This window comes from Panthera leo, chromosome B2 (genome assembly GCF_018350215.1).
Source record: "Panthera leo isolate Ple1 chromosome B2, P.leo_Ple1_pat1.1, whole genome shotgun sequence".
Classification (NCBI taxonomy): domain Eukaryota; kingdom Metazoa; phylum Chordata; class Mammalia; order Carnivora; family Felidae; genus Panthera; species Panthera leo.
Genome location: NC_056683.1, coordinates 42,034,650 through 42,057,603, shown reverse-complemented (window position 1 = coordinate 42,057,603; position 22,954 = coordinate 42,034,650). Strand labels below are relative to the sequence as shown.

At 44.2% G+C, this 22,954-nt stretch overlaps 1 protein-coding gene across 6 annotated transcripts in view; it reads right to left on the bottom strand.

Moving 5' to 3' along the window:
* The window catches only part of SPATS1 (spermatogenesis associated serine rich 1), a 28,047-nt gene extending 8,782 nt beyond the window's left edge, over positions 1-19,265 (bottom strand). For 3 of the 6 annotated variants that reach the window (XM_042938938.1, XM_042938935.1, XM_042938939.1), the window contains exons 1-6: positions 19,155-19,265; positions 18,693-18,827; positions 10,855-10,990; positions 8,097-8,221; positions 5,778-5,939; positions 364-484 (exon numbers count right to left, since the gene is read on the bottom strand). In XM_042938938.1, coding sequence (XP_042794872.1) covers positions 364-484; positions 5,778-5,939; positions 8,097-8,221; positions 10,855-10,990; positions 18,693-18,819 — 671 coding nt within the window. In that variant the 5' untranslated portion in view covers positions 18,820-18,827; positions 19,155-19,265. Of the gene's footprint in view, positions 1-363; positions 485-5,777; positions 5,940-8,096; positions 8,222-10,854; positions 10,991-18,692; positions 18,882-19,089 lie in introns of all 6 variants that reach the window. The other 3 variants (XM_042938936.1, XM_042938937.1, XM_042938940.1) reach the window with 3 other exon arrangements.
* Positions 19,266-22,954: the final 3,689 nt, after the last annotated feature.

The window sequence follows — 22,954 nt, the reverse complement described above, 5'->3', positions numbered from 1 at the left end:
TTTCTTTTAACTTAATGATCCTCTTCTGAATCACTTTGGCCTAAGTTTAGTTCCAAGTGTACATCAATCCAAACAGTAAACACTAATAATCTGATTCAGTGTGAAACCGAAAAGTCCTCAGATTTGTGGTAACAACAATAGTGACAAAATTAACAACAACCTTTTTGTAGTCAAGATCCTGTGTATAAGTTCAATTGCACACGCACATGTGTGTAGACACTAAGAAACTAGAGATTAACTTTTTAAGGAATTTTCAGCAACCATGTTTTGTTGGAATCTACTCCTTATGAAATATAACATATATAGTACAGAGAGCTACAATTCCTTTATAATTAACTAACCCTGTTATTCACATACACTTACGTTGAGAAATTCACTGGTGGGAGAGTTGAGCCTGCTTTGTGGAAGCCTTTACTCTGTTCTGGGTACATATATGGATTATCTCCTGGAGTTAACTTTGGTATTCCATTCCTAGGATCAATATCTGTGAAATATTTAAAAACAAGATCATAAAAGGGACTGAAGGTAATCTACAGATAATGCTCTATCCATATGACAATGGAAACAGGATAATTTCATGTTGTATTATGAAGTACATAGAGGCTTCCTAAAGTTCTGTTCGTGATCCTCTTGCCTGGAGAATATGAAGATAAAAGTGTGCTTGAGAAACACTGTGTTTGGGACATTGTTCCAGAGAGTGTCCCGATTACCCCCACCCCCAGAAAGAACAGTAGCTTAGGTGCAGGCAGGATGTTTTGGTTTAAAATGAGGGGCACTTGGGTGGTTCAGTTGGTTAAGTGTCCGACTCTTGATTTCGGCTCACAGTTCATGAGAAGGAGCCCCACATTGGGCTCTGTGCTGGGCTTGGAGCCTGCTTGGGATTCCCCTTCTCTCTCTCTCTCTCTCTCTCTCTCTCAAAATAAATAAATAAACATTAAAAAAATAACTACAGTTGACCCTTAAACAAAAATAAATATATAGATAGATAGCGAGATAGATAATATAAGAAGTGAATCAAAGGTATCTGCCAAGGAAGAGCAAGAACTCTGCTTAAAATTTGAGCATTGGTGTACTTTGAATCCCTGTGCCCTATGAATCCTAAGGAGCAACTATAATTGGGCTCTGCCTCTCTGACTAGATCTCAGAAGGGAATTAGCTAATGAGGAAGAGCTACAGAAGAGAAAAATCAGTTTCAGGTCAATTTCCCTATCACCTATAACCATAGACAACATTTTGTTCTTCTTCCATGACAACAAATTAGGCCTTTAAAGGAACTCCACCAATGGCCTGATCATAGCTGATCATCAGAGTTAACTCTTAATGAAATACATTTTGATTGGATTTTTTCTATAATAAATGTGTTGAATTTCAGTTCATAATGGAAGCTGACTGGCAGTCATAAACGCTGCCTCTCCGTCTTGTCCAAGAAGTAACGAGGGAGAAGAGAATAACGAAGGAATGTCCAGTGCCAAGCTTAAAAATATTAAAAGCTGCAAGAGATCAAGGAAGAGAAAAAATGGAAAAGAGACCATTGTATTTGAGGTTTAAGGAAGTCACTGCACATTACCAAGAACTAGTCACACTAAAACGAATCGAGCCTGTATATCCAACTATAAGTGTACAAGAAATACACAGGACAGAGAAACCTGTTAAATGGTACCAAGGGATGTAATCAGCAAAATCCTGACTGTGGCAAACTTTATAGGATAAATAACCTACTTTCTTCACCAAATAAATTGCAAGAAAAAAAGAGGAGGAAGACCTATATATTAAAAAGAGATTTTAAAGACATTTTAATTAATTGTTAAGTGTGGACCTTTTTTGGACCCTGATTCAAACTCTAAATATTTTTAAATTGTGGCATTTGTGAGGCAATTGACTATTTGAACACTGACAATATTTGGTGATATTAAGGAATTTTTGTTAGTTTTTTTAAGATATGAAAATGGTATTGTGGCCATTTAATAAAAATAATCCTTGTCTATTAGAGGTATACACAAAAACATATACGGATGTAATTATCTGATGTCTGGAACTTGCTTTAAAATAATCCCTGGGGGAGGGGGATAAAAATTAAATAAGATTAGCCACATTGTTGAATTGTTGAAAGCCAATTGTTGAAACTAAGTGATGGGTACATCAGGAAACAGTATGGTCTTCTCTCTACTTTGGCAAATGTTTGAAAATGTCCCCCATAAAAAGTTTTTCTTTGTAATAAAGGTGGAATTGGAGTTACCTGTGGAGTTGGGGGAGGAAAGATGTCATATTCAGGGAGGGGCCTATCAGTAGCTTCAAATATAAAGACAGTACTCTATGTCTTAAATGGAGTCAGAAGCATACAAATGATTGTGATACTTAACGGGAGCCCGGGTGGCTCAGTCAGTTAAATGTCCTGCTTGGGCTCAGGTCATGATCTCACAGTTAGTGGATTCGAACCCTACATTGGGCTCTCTGCTGTCAGCACAGAGCCCATTTTGGGTCCTCTGTCTCCCTCTCTCTCTGCCCCTCCCCTACTTGCTCTCTCTCTCTCTCTCTCCCTCTCAAAAATAAATAAACATTAAAAAAAACACAAGTGAGGGGCACCTGGGTGGCTCAGTCGGTTAGCCATCCAGCTTTGGCTCAGGTCATGATCTCACAGTTTGTGTGTTCAAGCCCCGAGTCAGGCTCTGTGTTGATAGCTCAGAGCCTAGAGCCTGCTTCTGATTCTGTGTCTCCCCTCTTTCTCTGCCCCCCCGCCCCGCACCCTGGCTCATGCTCTGTCTCTCTCTCTCAAAAATAAATTAGAAATTTAAACAAACACACAAGTGATTGTGATACTTTATTCTATATATTCAATAAATACTTCATAAATATACCTTTGCATGTATTCAGTATGTATAAAAACCATAAAAAGACAGAAGAAACAAATGAAGGAAGGATGGAAGGGAAATAATAATAAACAAAATTCAGGGGTGCCTGGGTGGCTCACCCAGTAGCTCACCAGACTTCAGCTCAGGTCATGATCTCACAGTTCATGGGTTCGAGCCCCATGTCGGGCTCTGTGCTGACAGCTCAGAGCCTGGAGCCCGCTTCAGATTCTGTGTCCCCCTCTCTCTTGACCCCTGTTCAGCTCACACTCTGTCTCTGTCTGTCTGTCTGTCTCTCTCTAAAATAAATAAACTTTAAAAAATAATAATAAACAAAATTCAGGATAATGTTTGAGTTAGGAGGGAAGTGATGGATTAGGGTCAGGACTTGAGTCATCACGATAATACCATTTATTTTTGATAAATACTTGTCACTGGCCCAGTTCTAGTCAGTGAGACATGAGTGGAAGGAAGTCTCCTAAGGACCATATGGGAAAATTTTTCCCTCATTCTAAAAAGGGAAGGCAACAAGAGAGATTCCTCTTTTTCATGTTTTGAAATATAGACGTGATGCTTGGAACTGCAACAGTTCTCTTGTGACCATAAGATGACAAGTGTGAAGACAAAAATCCAACACAACTAAGAATAGCAGCACATAAACACAAAATGAGCCTATTATCTTTGGGGCTCCTGGGCGGCTCAGTCCGTCAAGCATCCAACTCTTGATTTCGGCTCAGGCCACGATCTCACGGTTCGTGAGTTCAAGCCCTGCGTCGGACTCTGTGCTGACAATGCAGAGCCTGCTTGACATTCTCTCTCTCCCTTTCTCTCTGCCCCTCCCCTGCTTGCTCTTTCGCTCTCTCTCAAAATAAATAAATATACTTAATAAAAAAAAAAAAGAGCTATATCTTTGGTGACATCACTGGGCAATCGGACAATATAGACCACCTAGATTCCAAAGCTTCTCATTAAGTATATAATAAATGTCTTATGATTTAAGCCTCTCACAGTTTGGCTTTTGTCTGACCGTGGCTGAGAGCGTTCCTAAGTACTATACAGCTAAACTTAGTCCCTTCTTGGTCTTTCTCTGGTCTTTCGTGTTTAAACCAGTTAAATAAATCTTTCCTATTCTCCCTTATGGCTGCAACTCAGTTGGGGGTGGGGACTGAGCACGTGCACAACAGGCTTACGTGATATCAAGGCTTCGGTATAAGCCTTTGGGTCCTGGATCACTGTCTGTGAACCACCCTGGTGTCTGACCCTCATCTTATCTCTGCTACTCTCTGTAGGTTGGTATCTATTTCTGTTGTCTGCTAAAATGTGTCATCTAGTCTGATCCTCAGGAAGTCAGCCCGCTCCACAATGCATCAGGTGAGACATAAAGTCGTTCTTATGACCCCTGGCTTGATGGTCCACAGAGCCTCACACGGTGGCCTCCTGCCGTTTTGGTCGTGAGAGCTATGGAGCTCTCCTGGCTTGCTCTCTTTCTTTCATTCTTTCTATGTGTCCCGACCTCCACAGTCCTCACGGGGCGCAAGAATGCAGCTATTACCCACGTCTCCTGGGTGGGTGAGACCCCGCATCTGGCTTTCTGCCCAGACATTGCCCATAGCTATCACTACGCTGAGGTTCCCCAACCACAGTCTGAGGCAGAAGCCCCAGCTAGAGTCACATCTGATCACCGACTAGATTTTGGTCCCAGGAACTGAGCAGGATACAGGACTCCTCAAAACACCCACCTCAGTAACAACTCTCCCACCTCCTCTAGTATGGCTTCTTATATATTCTCTATCCAGACAAAAGCCTTGATCTTTAAAACTTTATCTCTGGGGGCACCTGGGGGGCTCAGTTGCTTAAGCGACTGACTTCCGCTCAGGTTCCCGAGTTCGAGCCCCGCATTGAGCTCTCTGCAGTCAGCACAGAGCCCACTTCAGATACCCTGTCCCCCTCTCTCTGCCCCTTCCCAACTTCCCCACTCACATGGGCTCTCTCTCTCTCTCTCTCTCTGTCTCAAAAATAAATAAACATTTAAAACTATTTGCCTGTGCAATGAGTTTAAAAGTCCATTTTAGGGGCACCTGGGTGGCTCAGTCCTACTCTTGATTTCGGTTCAGGTTGTGAGATCAAGCCCTGTGTTCTCCGCGCCGAGCATGGAGCCTGTTTGAGACTCTCTCTCTCCCCCCCTCTGCCCCTCTCTCCCCCGCTGGCATGCTCTCTCTCTCTAAAGCAGAATAAACAAAAAAAAAGTCTATTTTAAATCTCAAAAATGAAAACTTTCTATTTCTTCCTCTTTGTATTCCTGCTACAGCAATCCTATTCATCCACGAAGCAAGGGCTGCCTCCTGTATGGGTATTTCTATGGAAGAATGTGCTATAATGATCCATTGGAACTCAGCAACACTAGGATCTTTCCATAAATCTATTATGGGTAGGTTGGGACAGAGAACTCACCAAGTAACAAACTATATAAGTATATACACACACTCATCTCAAATTACCTTTAATAAGGTATGAAATAACAGAATGCACTTCAGGCTAAGGTTTATGGGCTATTTTCCTTTTGAAGAATATAATGTATAATTTAAATACATATCATGGGCAGCATCTAATTGAAACAAATTATTTTCTTCCGACTTGAATGAAGGTTTCTATTAATAAGTATCTGAGAGAACTTGTCTGATGACTTAAATGTCACATTAGCATTTTATGAAATGCAGAGAAAAACAAAAATGTGGATCAGCATATGTTGTCAGTTCTTTGCCAAAAAGAACTGCCAAACATCCCCTTCACTTTCCTATCTTCCTGGCCGCCCTACAGTAACATGGTGACCCCCCCAAGGGCTGACACCAGCCATGGAATGTTGGCCTGGCAGAACCACAACTCAAGTATTTTCAGACATCGCACAGTCAAGGTCCAGGAGGAAAACATTACCATACTTCTTCCTCCCAAAGCACTTGTCCACCATTCTCTCTGATAGAGACCTCCTGTTGCCGAGGAAGACCCCGTTAAAGAAGCACTGCTTTCCAACGTGGTAGGTGTGGATATTGCTGCTAAACCTCGGGTAAAATGTCCATTCAGGACGGTGCCCATCCTCTGCAAGACATCAGAAATCCTTCCATCAGCTCCGCTCCCGGTCTCATAATGCAATTAAATGACAGAAAGTTGTCCTAGGCGTTCTCTGACTGTACAGCCTTTATCAACATGTTTAATTCCTTGGTTCTACATCAAGGGCACCGTTAACCTCTGGGGGACTCAGCACGAGAGGAAGGGAACGGGCATCTGGGTGGCTCAGCCGGCTAAGTGTCAGGCTTCAGTCAGGTCATGATCTCACGGTTCATGAGTTCAAGCCCCACATCGGGCTCTGCTTGCAGTGCAGAACCCGCTTCGGATCCTCTGCCCCTCCCCTGCTCGTGCTTGCTCTCTCTCTCTCTCTCTCTCAAAAATAAACATTAAAAAAAAAAAAAGAGGGGAAGTGGGGAGATAGGTATCTAAGAGGCCTCTTTTTTTTTTCCTTTTTACCCTCTCCTCCAAAAATAAAGCCACCTTTATGGTTGGAAGCGATGTCTGGAACGGGAAGCTAAGAGACAGTTGTACAAGCACCTATGATCCAGCCTTTGCTCTGATGAGTGGGTAGGAAGAACAGAATGCCCTTCAACCAGGGAAGGGCTGGGCCAACCACGGCAACTTAGTGGATGGACCACAGTGTTGGCAGCAATGATGGGACACGCGTGCACTAGAGTGACTCTGGGAAATGAAGACATGCAACTCTGGCAAATGAGAAAGGCCATCGCGAGACCTCAGGCAAGTCACCGGACCTCTCAGGGCTTTGTTTCCTCGCTCAATACTTTTCCTACAAAATGGCTAAAGTGGTCTTAAACAATGAGAGATCCTCTAACAGCTCTAGGGTTGTTTGAGAAACACTTGGGCTCTGTGGTGGCCAAGAAAGAACACAGGCTCTGGGGGCAGGTGAGCCTGGAGTCTAATCCCATCACTGTACTTCCCAGACAGGTGGTCTTGTACGAGTGACTAAATCTCCCCGTGCCTCAGTTGCCTGGGGTGTTAAATGGGTAGGCCTATATTAGCCACCTAGATGTATACGTATTGACACAGAAAGAGGTCCATGATCTATTTGCTCTGAGTGAAAACAGTTTGTATACTATTTTCCACTAGTGAAAATATGGTTGTATACTCCAACCCATGTATAGATAAGTACATACATACCAGCACATACACGCTTCAAAATTCCTCATGGCTACGGGGCCCATGGGGGATACGTTGGAGAACACTGGGGAAGGGGTTTCTATACTCTACCTAATATACTCCTTTATTATTTTAATACTTTGCTATGATACTTTTATGGTTTTTATATAAAGCCATGTCAGTTTGGGAAAACATATCATGACAGCTCCCCAGCAGAGCTGCTGCGAGAATTAGAAAACCTGTCTGGGAATGCAAGCTGGTGCAGCCACTCTGGAAAACAGTATGGAGGTTCCTCAAAAAACTAAAAATAGAACTACCATACGACCCAGCAATTGCACTACTAGGCATTTATCCACGGGATATAGGTGTGCTGTTTCGAAGGGACACGTGCACCCCATGTTTATAGCAGCACTATCGACAATAGCCAAAGTATGGAAAGAGCCCAAATGTCCATCGATGGATGAATGGACAAAGAAGATGTGGCATATATATACAATGGAGCATTACTAGGCAATCAAAAAGAATGAAATCTTACCATTTGCAACTACGTGGATGGAACTGGAGGGTATGATGCTAAGTGAAATTAGTCAGTCAGAGAAAGACAAATATCATATGACTTCACTCATAGGAGGACTTTAAGAGACAAAACAGAGGAACATAAGGGAAGGGAAACAAAAATAATATAAAAACAGGGAGGGGAAAAAAACAGAAGAGACTCATAAATATGGAGAACAAACTGAGGGTTATGGGAGGGTTGGTGGGAGGGGAGATGGGCTAAATGGGTAAGGGGCACTAAGGAATCTACTCCTGAAATCCTTGTTGCACTAGATGCTAACTAATTTGGATGTAAATGTTAAAAAATAAAATTAGAAAGAAAGAAAGAAAGAAAGAAAGAAAGAAAGAAAGAAAGAGAGAAAGGAAGGAAGAAAGAAAACGTGTCAAATGCCTGGCACTTCGTGAGTCTTCAGTGAACTGTGCCCAACAGTACAGCAGACTTCTGGAAAGCCCTGGGTATGGAGGCACGCAGAGGGGAGGCTAGGACGTACTCACTTGTCTGCAACTTAAGCAGGCTGAACTCCTTGGGATATTTATCCTTGGGGACTTCAGGGAATGAGGTTTCAGAGGACTGATCAGAATGTGCGGAGGAGGATTTCAGATCCAAATCTGTAGCAGAGCTGGAAAGGAGGCAGAAGGATTAGAATCTTCTATGTGTTTAAATTGGTAGTTAGAATCTGATTTTATATATCTTACGCTAGAATTACGCTCATGTGCGTCAACTAAGCCTACCCCTCCATAAACGTCCATAACATATCATTTACTTATTTACAATTTGAGGGGGCTGAAACAGAGCCCAAAGGTGCGTCCTTAAAAACAGTGTGGTGGTTCCTCAAAAAGTTAAATATAGAATTACTGTATAACCCAGCAACTCCACTCCTAGGCACATACCCCAAAGAATGGAAAACAGGGACTTAGACACTTGTAAACGAATGTTCTTCGCAGTGTGACTCACGTTAGCCATGCAGTGGAAACCACCCAAATGTTCACTGACAGATGAATGGATGAGCAAAATGTAGCGCTGACAAAAAATGGAATATGATTCAGCCATAGAACGGAAGAAAGTTCTGATACATGCTACGACACGAATGAAACTTGAAATATTGTGTTAAATGAACTAGGCCAAACACAAAAGGACAAGTATTATATGACTCTCCTTCCACAAAATATCTAAACGGTAAATTCAGAGAGACAGAAAGTAGATTAGGTTAGCGGATTAGGGTGGATCAGAATACCGAGGTCTGGGAGAAATTATCGCCTAACGGGTACAGCATTTCTGTTTGGGTTGATGAAAATGTTTAAAAAATAGCAGTCATGGTTGCACAACACAGAAAGGTAATTAATGCCAATGGGTAAAAGTGGATAAAATGGCAAATGTTATGTTAATATATATTTCACCTTAATTTTTTTAAAAAAAGGAATGATGTGGGGCGCCTGGGTGGCTCAGTAGGTTGAGCATCCGACTTCGGCTCAGGTCATGATCTCACGGTCTGTGAGTTCAAGCCCCGCGTCGGGCTCTGTGCTGACAGCTCAGAGCCTGGAGCCTGTTTCAGATTCTGTGTCTCCCACTCTCTCTCTGACCCTCCCCCGTTCATGCTCTGTCTCTCCCTGTCTCAAAAATAAACGTTAAAAAAAAAAATTAAAAAAAAAAGGAATGATGTGCTGATACATGTTGAAACCTAGATGAAACTTAAAAATACGCGCGGCCGGGTTCTTGTGCCGCAGAAAAGAAAGAAAAGAAAAAAAAATACGATGCTAGGGGCTCCCGGGTGGCTCAGTCTATTGAGTGACCAACTTTGGCTCAGGTTGTGATCTCACGGTTTGTGGGTTTGAACCTCGTGTTGGGCTCCGTGCTGACAGCTCAGAGCCTGTGCTTTGGATTCTGTGTCTCCCTCTCTCTCTGCCCCTCCTCTGCTTGTGCTCTGTCTCTCAAAAATAAATAAACATTTAAAAAAAAATTTTTTTAATGATTCTAAATGAAAGGAGCCAGACACCGAAGACCACATATTCCATTTATATAAAATGTCCAGAGATAAAAAGTAGATTAGTGGCTGTCTAGGGCCGGGGGGGGGGGGGGGGGGGGGGGGCGGGGAGGGGCAGGTAGAGTAGAGGCCACAGTGGGGGTGACTGCTCAAGAGCTTCTTTTTGAGGTGATGAAAATGTTCTAAAATTGATTGTGGTAATGGTTGCACAGCTCTGTTCACTACACTAAAAACCACTGAACTGCACACTTTGAAAGGATGAATTACACAGTATGTGAATTACGTTTCCACAAAAACTGCTACCAAAAGATATGCACGTTCAATAAAACCATTAAATGGAAATTAAAAATCAACAAAGATAAAGGGAAGAGGAAGAAGTAACCAAAAAACAAACCTAAGCTGCAATGGTTGTAATAACAGAGCATCGTGTTTCGCGAAGTTCCTGGCCATTAAAAACAAAAAAACCAAAACCAAAACCTACAACAAACTATTTTCAGCGGTAAAAGCAATCACTTCTTGTTTGAGTAGCTTTACAGTCGACAGATGGCTTTGGTCTTCAGGTATAGTTATCAGTTATCAAATCATGGGATGTTTTTTCACGACATCACATCGCTCTCCCGGTTGAAGGGCTTCAAAGCAACGTCACGACGCTGGTCTTCTTTGCTCCCTTCTAATAATCCTGCGATGTAGGCAGGACCCATATAATCATTTCCATTTGAAAAGGAAATAGGGGGCACCTGAGTGGCTCAGTCCACTGAGTGGCTGACTCTTGATTTCGGCTCAGGTCATGATCCCAGGTTGTGGGATCGAGCCCTGTGTCGGGCTTTGTACTAGGCACAAAGCCTGCTTAGGATTCTCTCTCTCCCTCTGCCCCTCTCCCCACTCGCTCTCTAAAATGAAATTTTAAAACATTAAAAACAAAAACAGCTTAGTTTCGCTTGCTTTTACATCTGATAATGACAAGCATGCATATAACATGTATTGTGTGCCAGAGAGTCTTGCGATCACTTTCCATGCATTACCTCCTTTAATCCTCAAAACCATCCTATGAAGTATTATCTCCATTTTGTAGATAAAAAACTGAGTCCCAGGGAGGTAAAGTGATTTTCCCAAGTTCACACAGATGAAGTTGGCAGACCTGGAGTTTAAACCTAGACAGCCTGGCTCCAGAATCTAGGCTCTTGCCAAACATGTCATTCTACCTCTTAGACTGTTGGCTTCCCAGTCAGAATTTACGCCAACAGTATGGACTGTACTGGCCTCTTACTTACTCTAGGTGAACGGACACTTTGCCGGGGACTGGAGGCTCACTCACACTAGGACATGTTTCAGCAGAAGATGAGGGGCTGACCTTTCTTCCAGAGGATGTTGTGCCAGCAAAGCATCCCTTAGATTCCAGAAAATCACCTGCAACACATCACCATTGGAGTTCGTTAATGAAACGAAATATCTACCCCTCCATCGTGTCCCCTGGATTACAAAAATTATTTTAAAAAAAGAAAACAAAAAAAATAACGTTTAGGGGCACCTGGGTGGCTTGGTTGAGCATCCGACTTTGGCTCAGGTCATGATATCACGGTTGGTGAGTTTGAACCCCACATTGGGCTCTCTGCTGTCAGCACAGAGCCAGCTTCAGATCCTATGTCCCCCTCTGTCTCTGCTCCTCTCCCACTCTCTCTTTCTCTCTCTCTCTCTCAAAAGTAAATAAACATTTTTTAAAAATAATGTTTATTGAGCATTTATTGTGTATTGGGGATGGTGTTAACATCTTACACACATTATCCCATTTAATTCCCATAATACCCCACAGACATAAGCATTGCTTATCCTTCCGTTTTACTGATGAGGAGACCAAAGCACAGATGGTTAAGCAACTTGCCTAAGATCACACAGAAAGCAAACATCTAGATCTAGATTTCATCCTGGTTCTTGTGATACTAAAGTCAAAAATCCTAACCACAATGCTGCACTACTTGTCCCTCCGGAGTTTGTCTACTTTGAATTAAGTGGTAGACATAACCTCTGAATCAAGTTATATTGAGCATCTCAATACAATTTTCCAAAGGACTGATTCATAGAAAGACTGATGAATAATCCAAAGAACTGCCATCAGAAACTTCCAAGAGGGGCGCCTGGGTAGCTAAGTCGGTTAAGCATCTGACTTTGGCTCAGGTCATGATCTCACGGGTTCGTGAGGTTGGGCTCTGTGCTGACAGCTCAGAGCCTGGAACCTGCTTCGGATTCTGTGTCTTCCTCTCTCTCTGCCTTGCTCATGCTCTGTCTCTCTCTGTCTCAAAAATAAATAAAAACATTAAAAAAAAAAGTCAGATGAATGGATATTGCATTTCTTTATGCATAACTTTAGCCCAATAGACACAACGTTACCTCCGGTGATTAGAAAATTACAAAAAGGGGCGCCTGGGTGGTTTAGTCGGTTAAGCATCCGACTCTTGATTTTGGCTCAGGTCATGACCTCACGGTTCGTTATTTTGAGCCCTGGATCACGCTCTGTGCTGTCAGTGTGGAGCTTGCTTGGGATTCTCTCTCTTCCTCTCTCTCAAAATAAATAAACAAATAAACTTTTAAAAAATTAAAATAAGGGGCGCCTGGGTGGCGCAGTCGGTTAAGCGTCCGACTTCAGCCAGGTCACGATCTCGCGGTCCGTGAGTTTGAGCCCCGCGTCGGGCTCTGGGCTGATGGCTCGGAGCCTGGAGCCTGTTTCCGATTCTGTGTCTCCCTCTCTCTCTGCCCCTCCCCCGTTCATGCTCTGTCTCTCTCTGTCCCAAAAATAAATAAAAAACGTTGAAAAAAAATTAAAAAAAAAAATTAAAATAAGAGTCAGACTTCTGTGACTCTTGAGTACATTCCCCTCCCCTCCCAGTATCCCCATTCTCAGGTTGTTCAGGGTATGGCATAAAGACTGCCTGCGTCAGAATGACCTGGGAGGCCTGTTAAAAATACAGATTCTCGGGGCACCTGGGTGGCTCAGTCGGTTAGGCGTCCGACTTCAGCTCAGGTCGTGATCTCACGGTTTGTGAGTTCGAGCCCCAAGTTGGGTTCTGTGCTGACAGCTCAGAGCCTGCAGCCTGCTTCGGATTCTGGGTCTCCCCCTCTCTGCCCCTCCCCCTCCCAAAATAAATAAAGCATTAAAAAAATATACAAATTCTCATATCCCATCACAAATCTCTCTAAGTGAGGCCTGGGAACCCACATTTTTAATTTGCTCGGTCATGAGAATCATCTTGGGGCACTTATCCAAAACTCAGATCCCAGAGCTCCAACTCCGACCTACAGGGCAAGACCCGGGTGTCCGAATGTTAAAGAAGCACCTCAGGTGATTCTCAGAGCCGGCCAAGTGTGGGAGGAGCCATTCTGGAATATGCCACAGCACCTACAACAGCCCTAGGTACAGAAAGGGTCAACTGGTTGCCTGAGGTGTGAGTAGCAGGGATGGACTGGAGCCCAGGGGAGGGGAGCTGTGAAGAGGAGAGCACAGGGTCCCGGTAGCCAAAGGCGTAACCACCCACCCACCTACAAACCATAAAAGTAGCGTCAAACAATGTAACACAGACCACACTCTCTGACCACAATGCAATACAATTTTAGGGATCGATAATAAAAAGACAGCCAAAAACATCCATGAGCTTGGAAACTCAAACCACACTTCTAAATATTTCACATAAAAGAAGAAATCGTGAGGGGAATCACGAGGTGCTTAATGGTCAATGACATACGTACTATAAATCAAAGTTGTGGGACTCAAATAAAGCGGTAAGTAGAAACTAGAGCCCGAAATGCACCTACTGCATTCCACCAAATATGAGACACCAGCAACTGTAATAACATTATTATTTTATGTACCACAAAGAACAAAGGTTGCCAATTAAAGTAGGAGAGAATGCTCTACCACTTAGAATGTTTATTATATATTTATCGAAGCATTCTTTCAGACTTACTTAGATGTATATTTTAAATACACGTCAGTCATGTGCATATTTAAAGAAGGAAAATATAAGCAAAATAAATTGGTTAAGACCTTTTTTTTTTTAATGTTAATATGTTTTTGCGAGAGAGACAGAGCGTGAGCAGGGGAGCGGCCGAGAGAAAGGGAGACAGAGAATCAGATGCAGGCTCCAGGCTCTGAGCTGTCAGCACAGAGCCCGACGTGGGGCTCAAACTCACAAACCGCGAGATCATCACCTGAGCCACTAACAGCTTAAACGACTGAGCCACCCAGGTGCCCGGCCTTCTTTTTTTTTTTTTTTTAAGTTTATTTATTTTGAGAGAGAGAGAGAGCGTGCACGTGCACGCAGGGGAGGGGCAGAGAGAGAGAGGGAGAGAGAGAGAACCCCAAGCAGGTTCCACACTGTCAGTGCAGAGCCCAACGCAGGGTTCAATCCCACAAACCGTGAGATCACGACCTGAGCCAAAACCAAGCGTCAGACGGTCAACCGAGGGGCCCCTGGTTAAGGCCTTCTTAAATCTTACATTCAAAAGCCTGATTACTGAATCACTTTTCAACTCAATCACTGATGTCCACATTTTCCACCCAAATTGACCTCAGTGCAGCAAGAACATGGGTGATGCAGCACTTCTTAAATAAGTGCTCCTCGATTGCCTCTGGAATTTTCTTCCAAGATACAGACACACCCTCCATATTATTCAGGGCTCATTCAGCAAAGCTTATAAAGACTGCTTCACACCTGCTGCTGGGCCCACAGCTCTGGTAAGACCAATCCAACCTCAGAGATGTTCACACGCTGAAAAATGTCCATCTTAGAACTGACAGGTGGTTAAAAAACAAAGATTCCAAAATTAATGAGCTCACTTGCAATGCAAAAAAAATAAGGAAAAAAGAATAAACCTCCCAACGTGGTTAAAAAAAAAAAAAAGGATATTATAAAAATAAAAGCAGAAATGAATGAAATAGAGAAGATTATCAGAACTTTGGTATGGCTTCGTGGAAAGTACCAATAATATAGGTAAGTGAAGTTCAAGAAAAAACAATTTTTAACACAAGTAAACAGTATTAGCAATGAAATACCATAATCACAAATGGAATAGAAATAACTTTACACATAAAGAAATTGAGGGTCAGAAATGTCCAGTAACCTATTCAAGGTGACAGACCTATAGAGTATAATTTATAAAATGTAGTTTAATGTCACATAATCAAGATAGTACTGACCCTGACTCTAACAGATTAATCAAGAGAACAAAATAGAAAATGTAGATAGAATAAAACTTTATATAATCGTGGCATTTCATGTCGTGGGGAAAGAATAGATTATTCAAAAATATTGCTGAAACAACTAATCATTTGGAATGAAAATAAAATTAATTAATCCCCAAATAAATCCAGATGAATGATAGATTTGAATATCAGATTTAAAATAAAAGATGTACCTGAAAAAAATGATAATTTAATGTTTACATAATCTTAGACTGGGGAAGTTATTTCTAAGAAAGATTATCAAATACAGGCGAAATAAAGGAAAAGATACGTGATTTGAAAACATATCCATTTAAAAGCTCCACAGAAAACTATAAACTGGGGGAAAGTTTATAGCATACACAAGAAAAAGAGTTAGTAGTCATGCCAAATTGTGAGTTTTTATAAATTTATAAAATGAAAATAAATACCCAAGGAAAAAATGGGCAAAAGACATCATTAGGTAATGAATTAAACACACACAGGGGCACCTGGGTGGCTCAGTTGGTTGAGCATCCGACTTCGGTTCAGGTCAGGATCTTGGGGTTTGTAGGTTCAAGCCCCGCGTCGGGCTCTGTGTTGACAGCTCAGAGCCTGGAGCCTGCTTTGGATTCCGTCTCCTTCTCTCTCTGCCCCTTCCCCCTTTGCCTCTCAAAAATAAATGAATATTTAAAAAAATTTTAAACACACACAAATAGCCAATATACATTTGGGGGGGGGGGGCGGAAATCCATCCTTCCTAATAATCAAAGAGCTGAATTTAAGCCACAATACCAGGGGCGCCTGGGTGGCTCAGTTGGTTAAGCATCCAACTTCGGCTTAGCTCATGATCTCACCATTTCTGAGTTCGAGCCCCACGTAGGGCTCTGCGCTGACAGCTCAGAGCCTGGAGCCTGCTTCAGATCTGTGTCTCTGTCTCTCTCTCTCTGCCCCTCCCCTGCTTGCACTCTATCTCTCTCTCTCTCAAAAATAAATAAACATAAAAAACTAAAAAAAAGAAAAAAAAAGACACGATACCAGTATTTGCTAGGAGTCTGCAAAAACCTAAGATTGGCAGAGGTTAGAGGAATGGTGTTCTTGTACATTGCTGGTAGAAATGTCTCCATCTTACTAAAACGCACTTTGGCCATATGCATCCTCCAAAGTCCGTGAGAAGTGCACTTTTGATCCAGTGCCTCTGTTTCCAGAAACATAGCTATGAAAAAAGTATGAACCTTATCTATAAGGAATCAGAAAGGATCCACATATGTAGAGAAGACAAAAGCAAGAGCAGATATATCTTCTAGGTTGATAATCATATGTAAGCTCTGAGTTATTACAGCATTTACTGATAATAATTTTTGCCCCTGGATTTTAACAGTGGTTGCCTTTTCATAGCATGTAAACATTCTAATTGTATATTTGCCACTAGAGGACTTACGAGTTCACCAAAGCAAGAACTGGTTGCTATGGATGACATTACAAAACAAACACTGGGTTTTTTTTGTTTTTTTTGTTTTTTAGGGGCAAAATTTAAATATATTATATAACCCTGAGCAGCAAGCAGTGAAATCACATGTACACATTTAGCATATTTCCTTGTTTGCTTAAGAAGCTTTGTGTTGGCAACTCTCTAGAAAGTGGCCTGTGGCTGCTTTGAAAGGGAAAGCTTATCTGACAGGCAAGCATAGGAAGAGCCGTCTCTCTTCTAAACAGGCAAAGGGCACATCCTCCAAATCCAGCTTACTACAGGATCTTCCCAGAAGTAACTCAGCCTCTACAGCCTAGAGACACTTAAACGTGGCCTCTGGCTGCCTCTCCACGTGTCCTCCAGTAGAAGAGGCTGAAATTGCAAGTCTGACCCCTTCTGTTCTGACACTGATGCTCCCCTTGTGTAAAGGTAACATCCAGTTACTTCAAGTAAGTCAATTACCTCTCCAGCCCAGCTCCCAACACCTCCCCCCCACCCTCCCTCTAGCTCACTAGGCTGAGATGATACAAAGAAGCTAAGGCACATGCTTCTTGAAAATGTCATCATTTAGCATGATAATTGTTATTCAAATTCAATGTCCAGGAAGCCATAAGATGGGAAATTCTAACAAGTTGCCAAAACACAATGATATAAGAAAAGATGATTCAACAGAAGGGACCGAGAGAAGGTTCTGGCGACTAGAAAGAAATTTAGGGGGAAATGGAGAGTTTAGAAGAAAGTCTGTTTCTTTGGTACCATCTGTGGAATCCACGCTAATTATTTCCATTTCTTTAGGCAGGAATAACACCTTACATAACCAAGGAACTTTCACATACTTGTCATCACAGCTGATTTACACAATAGCATGGTCTGGCAGGGAGAAAATGATACATCAAGCCAAGTTAGCTTAATGTGGTTACCTTTTAACCACTCAGTTTCTCACCCCTGCTTATCTGCTCCACAAACAGCCTAAGGGTCTAGGACTGTGGTTTTTAACCCTTCAGATCACAGACTCCCCTGGAAAGTAATGAAAACAACAGCCCCCCACCCCTTGCTGGAAAAATGCATATACACCCACAGTTTTGTATTCATGTTCAACTGGTCTGTGGAGCCCCTTCCTTCCCGAAACCCCTGGACTCCATGTGAAGCTGAGTTCAGATATGGTCTCCTGAACGGACACACCTACATAGCAGGAAAGGAAGTCATGACTCTCTGGTTAATGTGGTCTGGGGATCTCAGACTCTGGTGCTCCTCCAGTACCCCTAACTCAGAAACACGAACCCCCTCTCCCCCACCTTTAAAACAGCAGCTCCCTCTGTTACCTGAGCTCACCATGGGAACTGCAGAAAAGCCTAGAGCTTAAAGTTAGAATCCCCAAACCTTTTTCTCTTGCTGACCTAGCCACATTGGGCACTTTGGGTTCCAACTCCCGCTCTTCTGGTCCCCGCTTACAGATGCATATGGTAAGTCATACCTCCCCGCTCTCTGTGCACTTGTGAAGGAGAACGAGGAGACAGAAGATCTGTAATACAAAGGGCCGAGGACCAAGCTATGATCTGATGGGGCACAGACAGAACATTCTACAACATTCACTGTTTCCAGCATTCAGGCCACTCACCTATAAAGGCCAACCTAGGCATACACTCATTCCAAGGTTTTCTGAGAGACTGTGGCTGTTCTGCTTCATGATTCTGTTCTCTAGAGGCAGTGTGCCCCCCAAACATCCTCCTCAGCCTTCAGAACCAATTAAGGAGCCACTATCCATTATTTTAATTTAAGCCTTTCCTTAAAATGTTCATATTTTTTGTCCGAGCTGCCCATCCAATAAATAGTGCCACAAATCTAGTAATATTTGAGCAAAGAAAAAATTGAAGGACACAGGTTTGGGGGGCCAGAAGACTGTGGTTAATCCTCAGATTTCCATTTATTGACCGTAGCACTGGGCAGGTCAAAACTCTGGCTCCCCTGACCCTTTTTTTTTTTTTTTTTTTTTTTTTTTTTATCTTGAGATTGAGAGAGAAAGAGTGAGTACACAAGCGGAGGAGGGGCAGAGAGTGAGGGGAGAGAGAATCCCAAGCAGGCCCAAGCCCCATGTGGGACTTGATCCCACTAATGGTGAGATCATAAACTGAGCCAAAATCAGGAGTCTGACGTTCAATGGACTGAGCCACCCAGGCGCCCCTGGCTCTCTTTACTCATTAGTAACATTCCTCTGGGCTGTTATGAGATCCAAGGACTTAATTTGTGAGAATCTCTGCTTTGAGCTGCTATCCACTTCATCAGATCTTGGGTTAAAAGAGACATAAGCTACTTTTCAAAGACTACTTTTTATATGCCCGCAAACTGGCCTCCCCGTACACTTTAAGTGGTTTGAACTTCCCGGCTCTGGTATACTTGGATCTGGCGACCAAATCCACACCCAGCCCTTCTGATTTCTTCAACTCAACTGTATCTCTTCTCCATCGTGGTCATGCCAGGGTCTCCTTCCTCTTGAACCTTCTCCAGCTCTCTGCTGCAGGTCGCTCTGGAGATGGAGGGGAGAGAACAGTCCCAGGGACCTTTTCCAGGGTACATGGACTCATCTATGCATGTGTTGATTTTAAGTACGAAAAGCAACCCGGAGACAAAGAAAAGACCTTTGTAAGAAAGGCATCAAAGAAAGCAAAGAGAAAGTCCACAAGCCATTGAAAGTCAAAGAGGGCAGGGGTGGCATCTTAATCAGAACTTCCCTCCCGCCCCCTCCTCGGGCTTTTCTCAGGTCGGGATGCCCCCGGGGTTCCCGTGGGTTCTCTCCGCCGCCCACACTCGCTGCCCCGCCGCCCAAGGTGCTCCTTCCCTTTCCACCTCCGGGTCTTCCACCCCTTCCCCCAGCGGAAGCCTCCTCCGGCGAGGCTGCGAGATCAACGCACCCACTGGCAGCCGAACTGCCACTGCCGGGCGCCGGGCGGGCGAGGAACCGGAGCGGAGGGCCGGAGGGCCGCGGGGCCACCTGCTTCTCCCGCGGAGACGCGTCCGGGGGTTGCCTGGACACCGGCCGCAGCCGCGCGCGGCCGCGCTGCGTCCCGCCAGGCGCGCTCCCGGTCCTCCTGCCTCCGCGTCCGGGGCGCTCCCGCCCTCCTCAGGCGCCGGGGGTCCCCGAAGGGCAGGGCTACTCGCCCCGGCTAGTGGGGGCGGCGCCATCAAGGGCCGCCGGAAAAGCTGGTCAGTGTTTCTGGATTTTTTTTTTTTTTTTTAATTTTCTTAAGAGTTGTGGGTTTTCTCCAGGCAGATGTCATTATTGGAACCGTAGCCTCTGGTGGCAGTGAAGGATGGGCCGTCCACAAAGCCTGCAGATGCCTGTTCATAATTGGCACTGATTAGGCAGGATCACCTACCACTTTTCTGGGCCAGGCGCCCTGCTGGATGTTATCTTCCCTAAGCAGCTGCATTTTTCAAAATAGAAAGCCGAATTTGAGCAAGGACTTGCTCAAGGTCACCCAAAAAACTAGGATTCATTTCCAAGTTTCCTCACTCCAAATCGACCACTCTTTCCATCATACCAACTCGAATGTATCTCTAATTCTTTCCAGCATCTAACTAATCTTGCATGGAAAATTTTTCTCCAAGTCTGGCTTACGTCCCTCAATTCAAATTCAGACCTAGTTTCTCCCTTGGTGAAGTGGAGGGAAAAATTAGACCATGTTTTTATTTTTGATAACAGTTTTTTTCCGATTATAAAAGAAGTCATTGTAGAAATCTTGGAAAACATAGAAAAGTAGTGTTGATACGCAGGATCCCACAATCCTAAGTCACTTCTTCTGCATATCGATTGCTAGATAGCAAACCATCCCCAAACTCTGTGGCTTTAAACAACCATCATCATGATTGTTAAACCCTGATTCTGGGGGTTGGCTAGGCTAACCCTTCATGTGTGGGGGTGTCTCATGCAGTTGCAGTCAGAAGGTAGCTGGAGCTTTCTCATTCATATGTCTGGTGACTTGTGCTGGCCACCAGCAGGGACCTCCGCTGGGGCTTTGGTGTACATTTCTAGCAGGTTCTATAGTGAGGTCAATGGGAGTGGCCTGGTCTATAGCCCCCAATTTCCCACTCTGACGTGCAGGACCCCATTTTGTGTTCACTGACTGGGATCAGCTCTGAGAAGGGACAACCGACAGAAGGCAGGGTGGTGGTGTAAGAAGGTTACAGGCAGAGAGGGTCCATGCTGGTTCTCCCTTGGCTCAGGTGCCTCCTGTGACCCCACCCCCACCCCCCAGACCCTTGACAGCAGCTGGGGCAGCTCTAAGAATTAGGTGCTCAGGGATTCAGAAAAAACTAGACGGCAGACCGGGAATAGTATCAAATAAACTCTACCCCGTTCCTTTTGGCCAAGGCCAAACGCAAAATGCCTAAGAAATCTAATCCTAGAAAGATGGCATTATCTGATGGCTGAGTGGTGAGGGACATTGGTAAAAAGCCTCTTGTGTTTGGTAAGCCTCAGGCGTTGCAAGCTAAATTGGGGAGGAGGTCTTAAACACTACCTCTCCCCCCCAACAGGATTGTAAGCAGCCCATAGAGGGGAGCCTCTCCCAATGTCAAGAAAACGTCACCGCAAGCCCTCATTGAACATGCTTATCCCGTAAGCACACAGCAGAGGGCAGTGTAAACCAGGCCATGGAAAATACAAAGCGCCAGAGAATCTTTACTGCTGCCTTCAGGCTGAGGCATTCCAGGGCCTCAGACAAAGAGGGCGCTGAGAGAATGGGGGCTGAGTGGATTACTGACACACAGTCGCCTTCCAAAACCTTCAGTGGTAGGCAAGGGGGCCTGGCAAAGATGAGAGAGAGAGAGAGAGAGAGAGAGAGAGGGAGAGAGAACGCACATTAATTGCCTCAGAACCTGCTAACACTACCAGCACCCAAATCCTCAAAGAGCCTCACCATCAGTTCAGGTCAGGAAACAGCTCCAAGCACCTTCTATGTGTCAGGCACTGTGCCAGGGGCAGGGGGTTCAAAGGTGAGTAAAACCCAGCCCCTTCCCCAGGTGAGTGCCTATGATATGCCAATCCCTTTGTATTCATTGTCTCATTTAATCCCTACGATAATGAAGTGCCATAAAAACCATCCCCATCTTACAGTTGAGGAAAGACAGACTCAAGGGGGTGAACTACTAGTCCAATTAGCCAGCCAGGCTATCACCATTCCCATCGTAGGCTGCCAAACTGCCTGGGAGAGGTCCGGGGTGGTGCTTGTCCCCAGAAGCACAAAAATCCCCTTGGCCTGGATATCAGAGTAAGATAAATAAGTGAGTAAGATTTTAAAATATATATAACATTTACAATGTATGAAACAGACGCACAGAATAAGGACACCAGCAAATGGAGTGCAAGGTCTGTTCTCTATAGATTCAGAAGGAAGAAGGCTGGATTTGATGGGGCTGTTGGGGGAATTCCTTGAATACCAGGTTTGACCCAACATGGAATGATCCCTGCAGATCCCTCTGTGGAAGAAGGAGGCAGAAGCAGTGTATCCTCATATCCTCCCTGGGCCCCTCCAGGTCAAGTCCCCACCCTGCTCTGCTTCCAGAGGCTGATCTGTATGGAAAGAATTCCCCAGCTCCCTCAGGAGGCAATGGACCAAAGGAAAAAGAGGGACAGAGGGAGGGTGGGAGGGAGCTGTGCACCTCTGGGCAAGCTACTCATCCTTTGTGAGACTCAGTTTCCTCATCTGTAAAGGGGGATAATAATAGTGCCCAGTCCAAAAGGTAATTGAGAGGATTCATGAATAAATACATGTAAGGCACTTAGCACTTACCAAAGCCATGCATTTGGTAAGAAGCCAATAAGCGGGCACTTTTGTGAAGAGCCTTTCCTTCTATGACTGATTTCTATAATGAAATACAAACTCAAATCCGATGCAAGAGGAACTGAACAGCATTTGGCCTGTTCTCTTGGGGAAGGAGAGAGGAGAGAAAACAATAGAAGCGATTTTCATTGTTGCAGGTTGTTGAAAAGTGAGAGGCCTTTGGGGAGAGAGAAAGGTCATCCCCCTTACTCTGCTCACCCTAAGCTCCATGAAGAGGGCTGCTAAATCCCCGTGTGTCCCTGCTCAGGTATTGAACAGGACCAAGGACGAAGAGCCTCCGGAAGGATTGACTGTTGGAAGCAAATGCCTTCTGGGGCAGATGGGCTCCTCTACTCAAACTCTAAGAAACATGTAAAACTGGCTGGGCAGGGAGCCCACTGATCTGGGAAATTCTTCCCTGGAAAAGGAGCATACAAGACAGAACTAGAGCAATCATAGGCAGCAGATTAGGAAAATAAATGCAAGTTAGTGTTTAGAGAACAGTCTAGCAAAAAATACCCCCGCTGAAGTTGTGATAAAGGTCATCGGAACCTTTTTATAAACCAGAGGTGCGACAGAGGGGTCACCCAGCTCTTGGTGGAAGAGCCAACTAGAAAATGATGCTGCCCACAGCCCACGCTGGTGGTAAGATGGGGCATCCTACTGAGCTCTGCCATCTGCTTCTTCAGGTCCATCTCTACCTTTTTTCCCCCTACAAGCTTAAGAAAAATAGATTTCCCTGAGAAAAAGATAAACGGGAGAACAAAAGCCAGCGGATCGACTGATGTGGGCTGAAGAATAATAAATGGTGGGAGAACAGCTTTCTGCTCAGAGTATCGCCAGCAAGAGTTCCGGGCTTGGTCAGGTGTCATGGACTATTGGGTGGGACT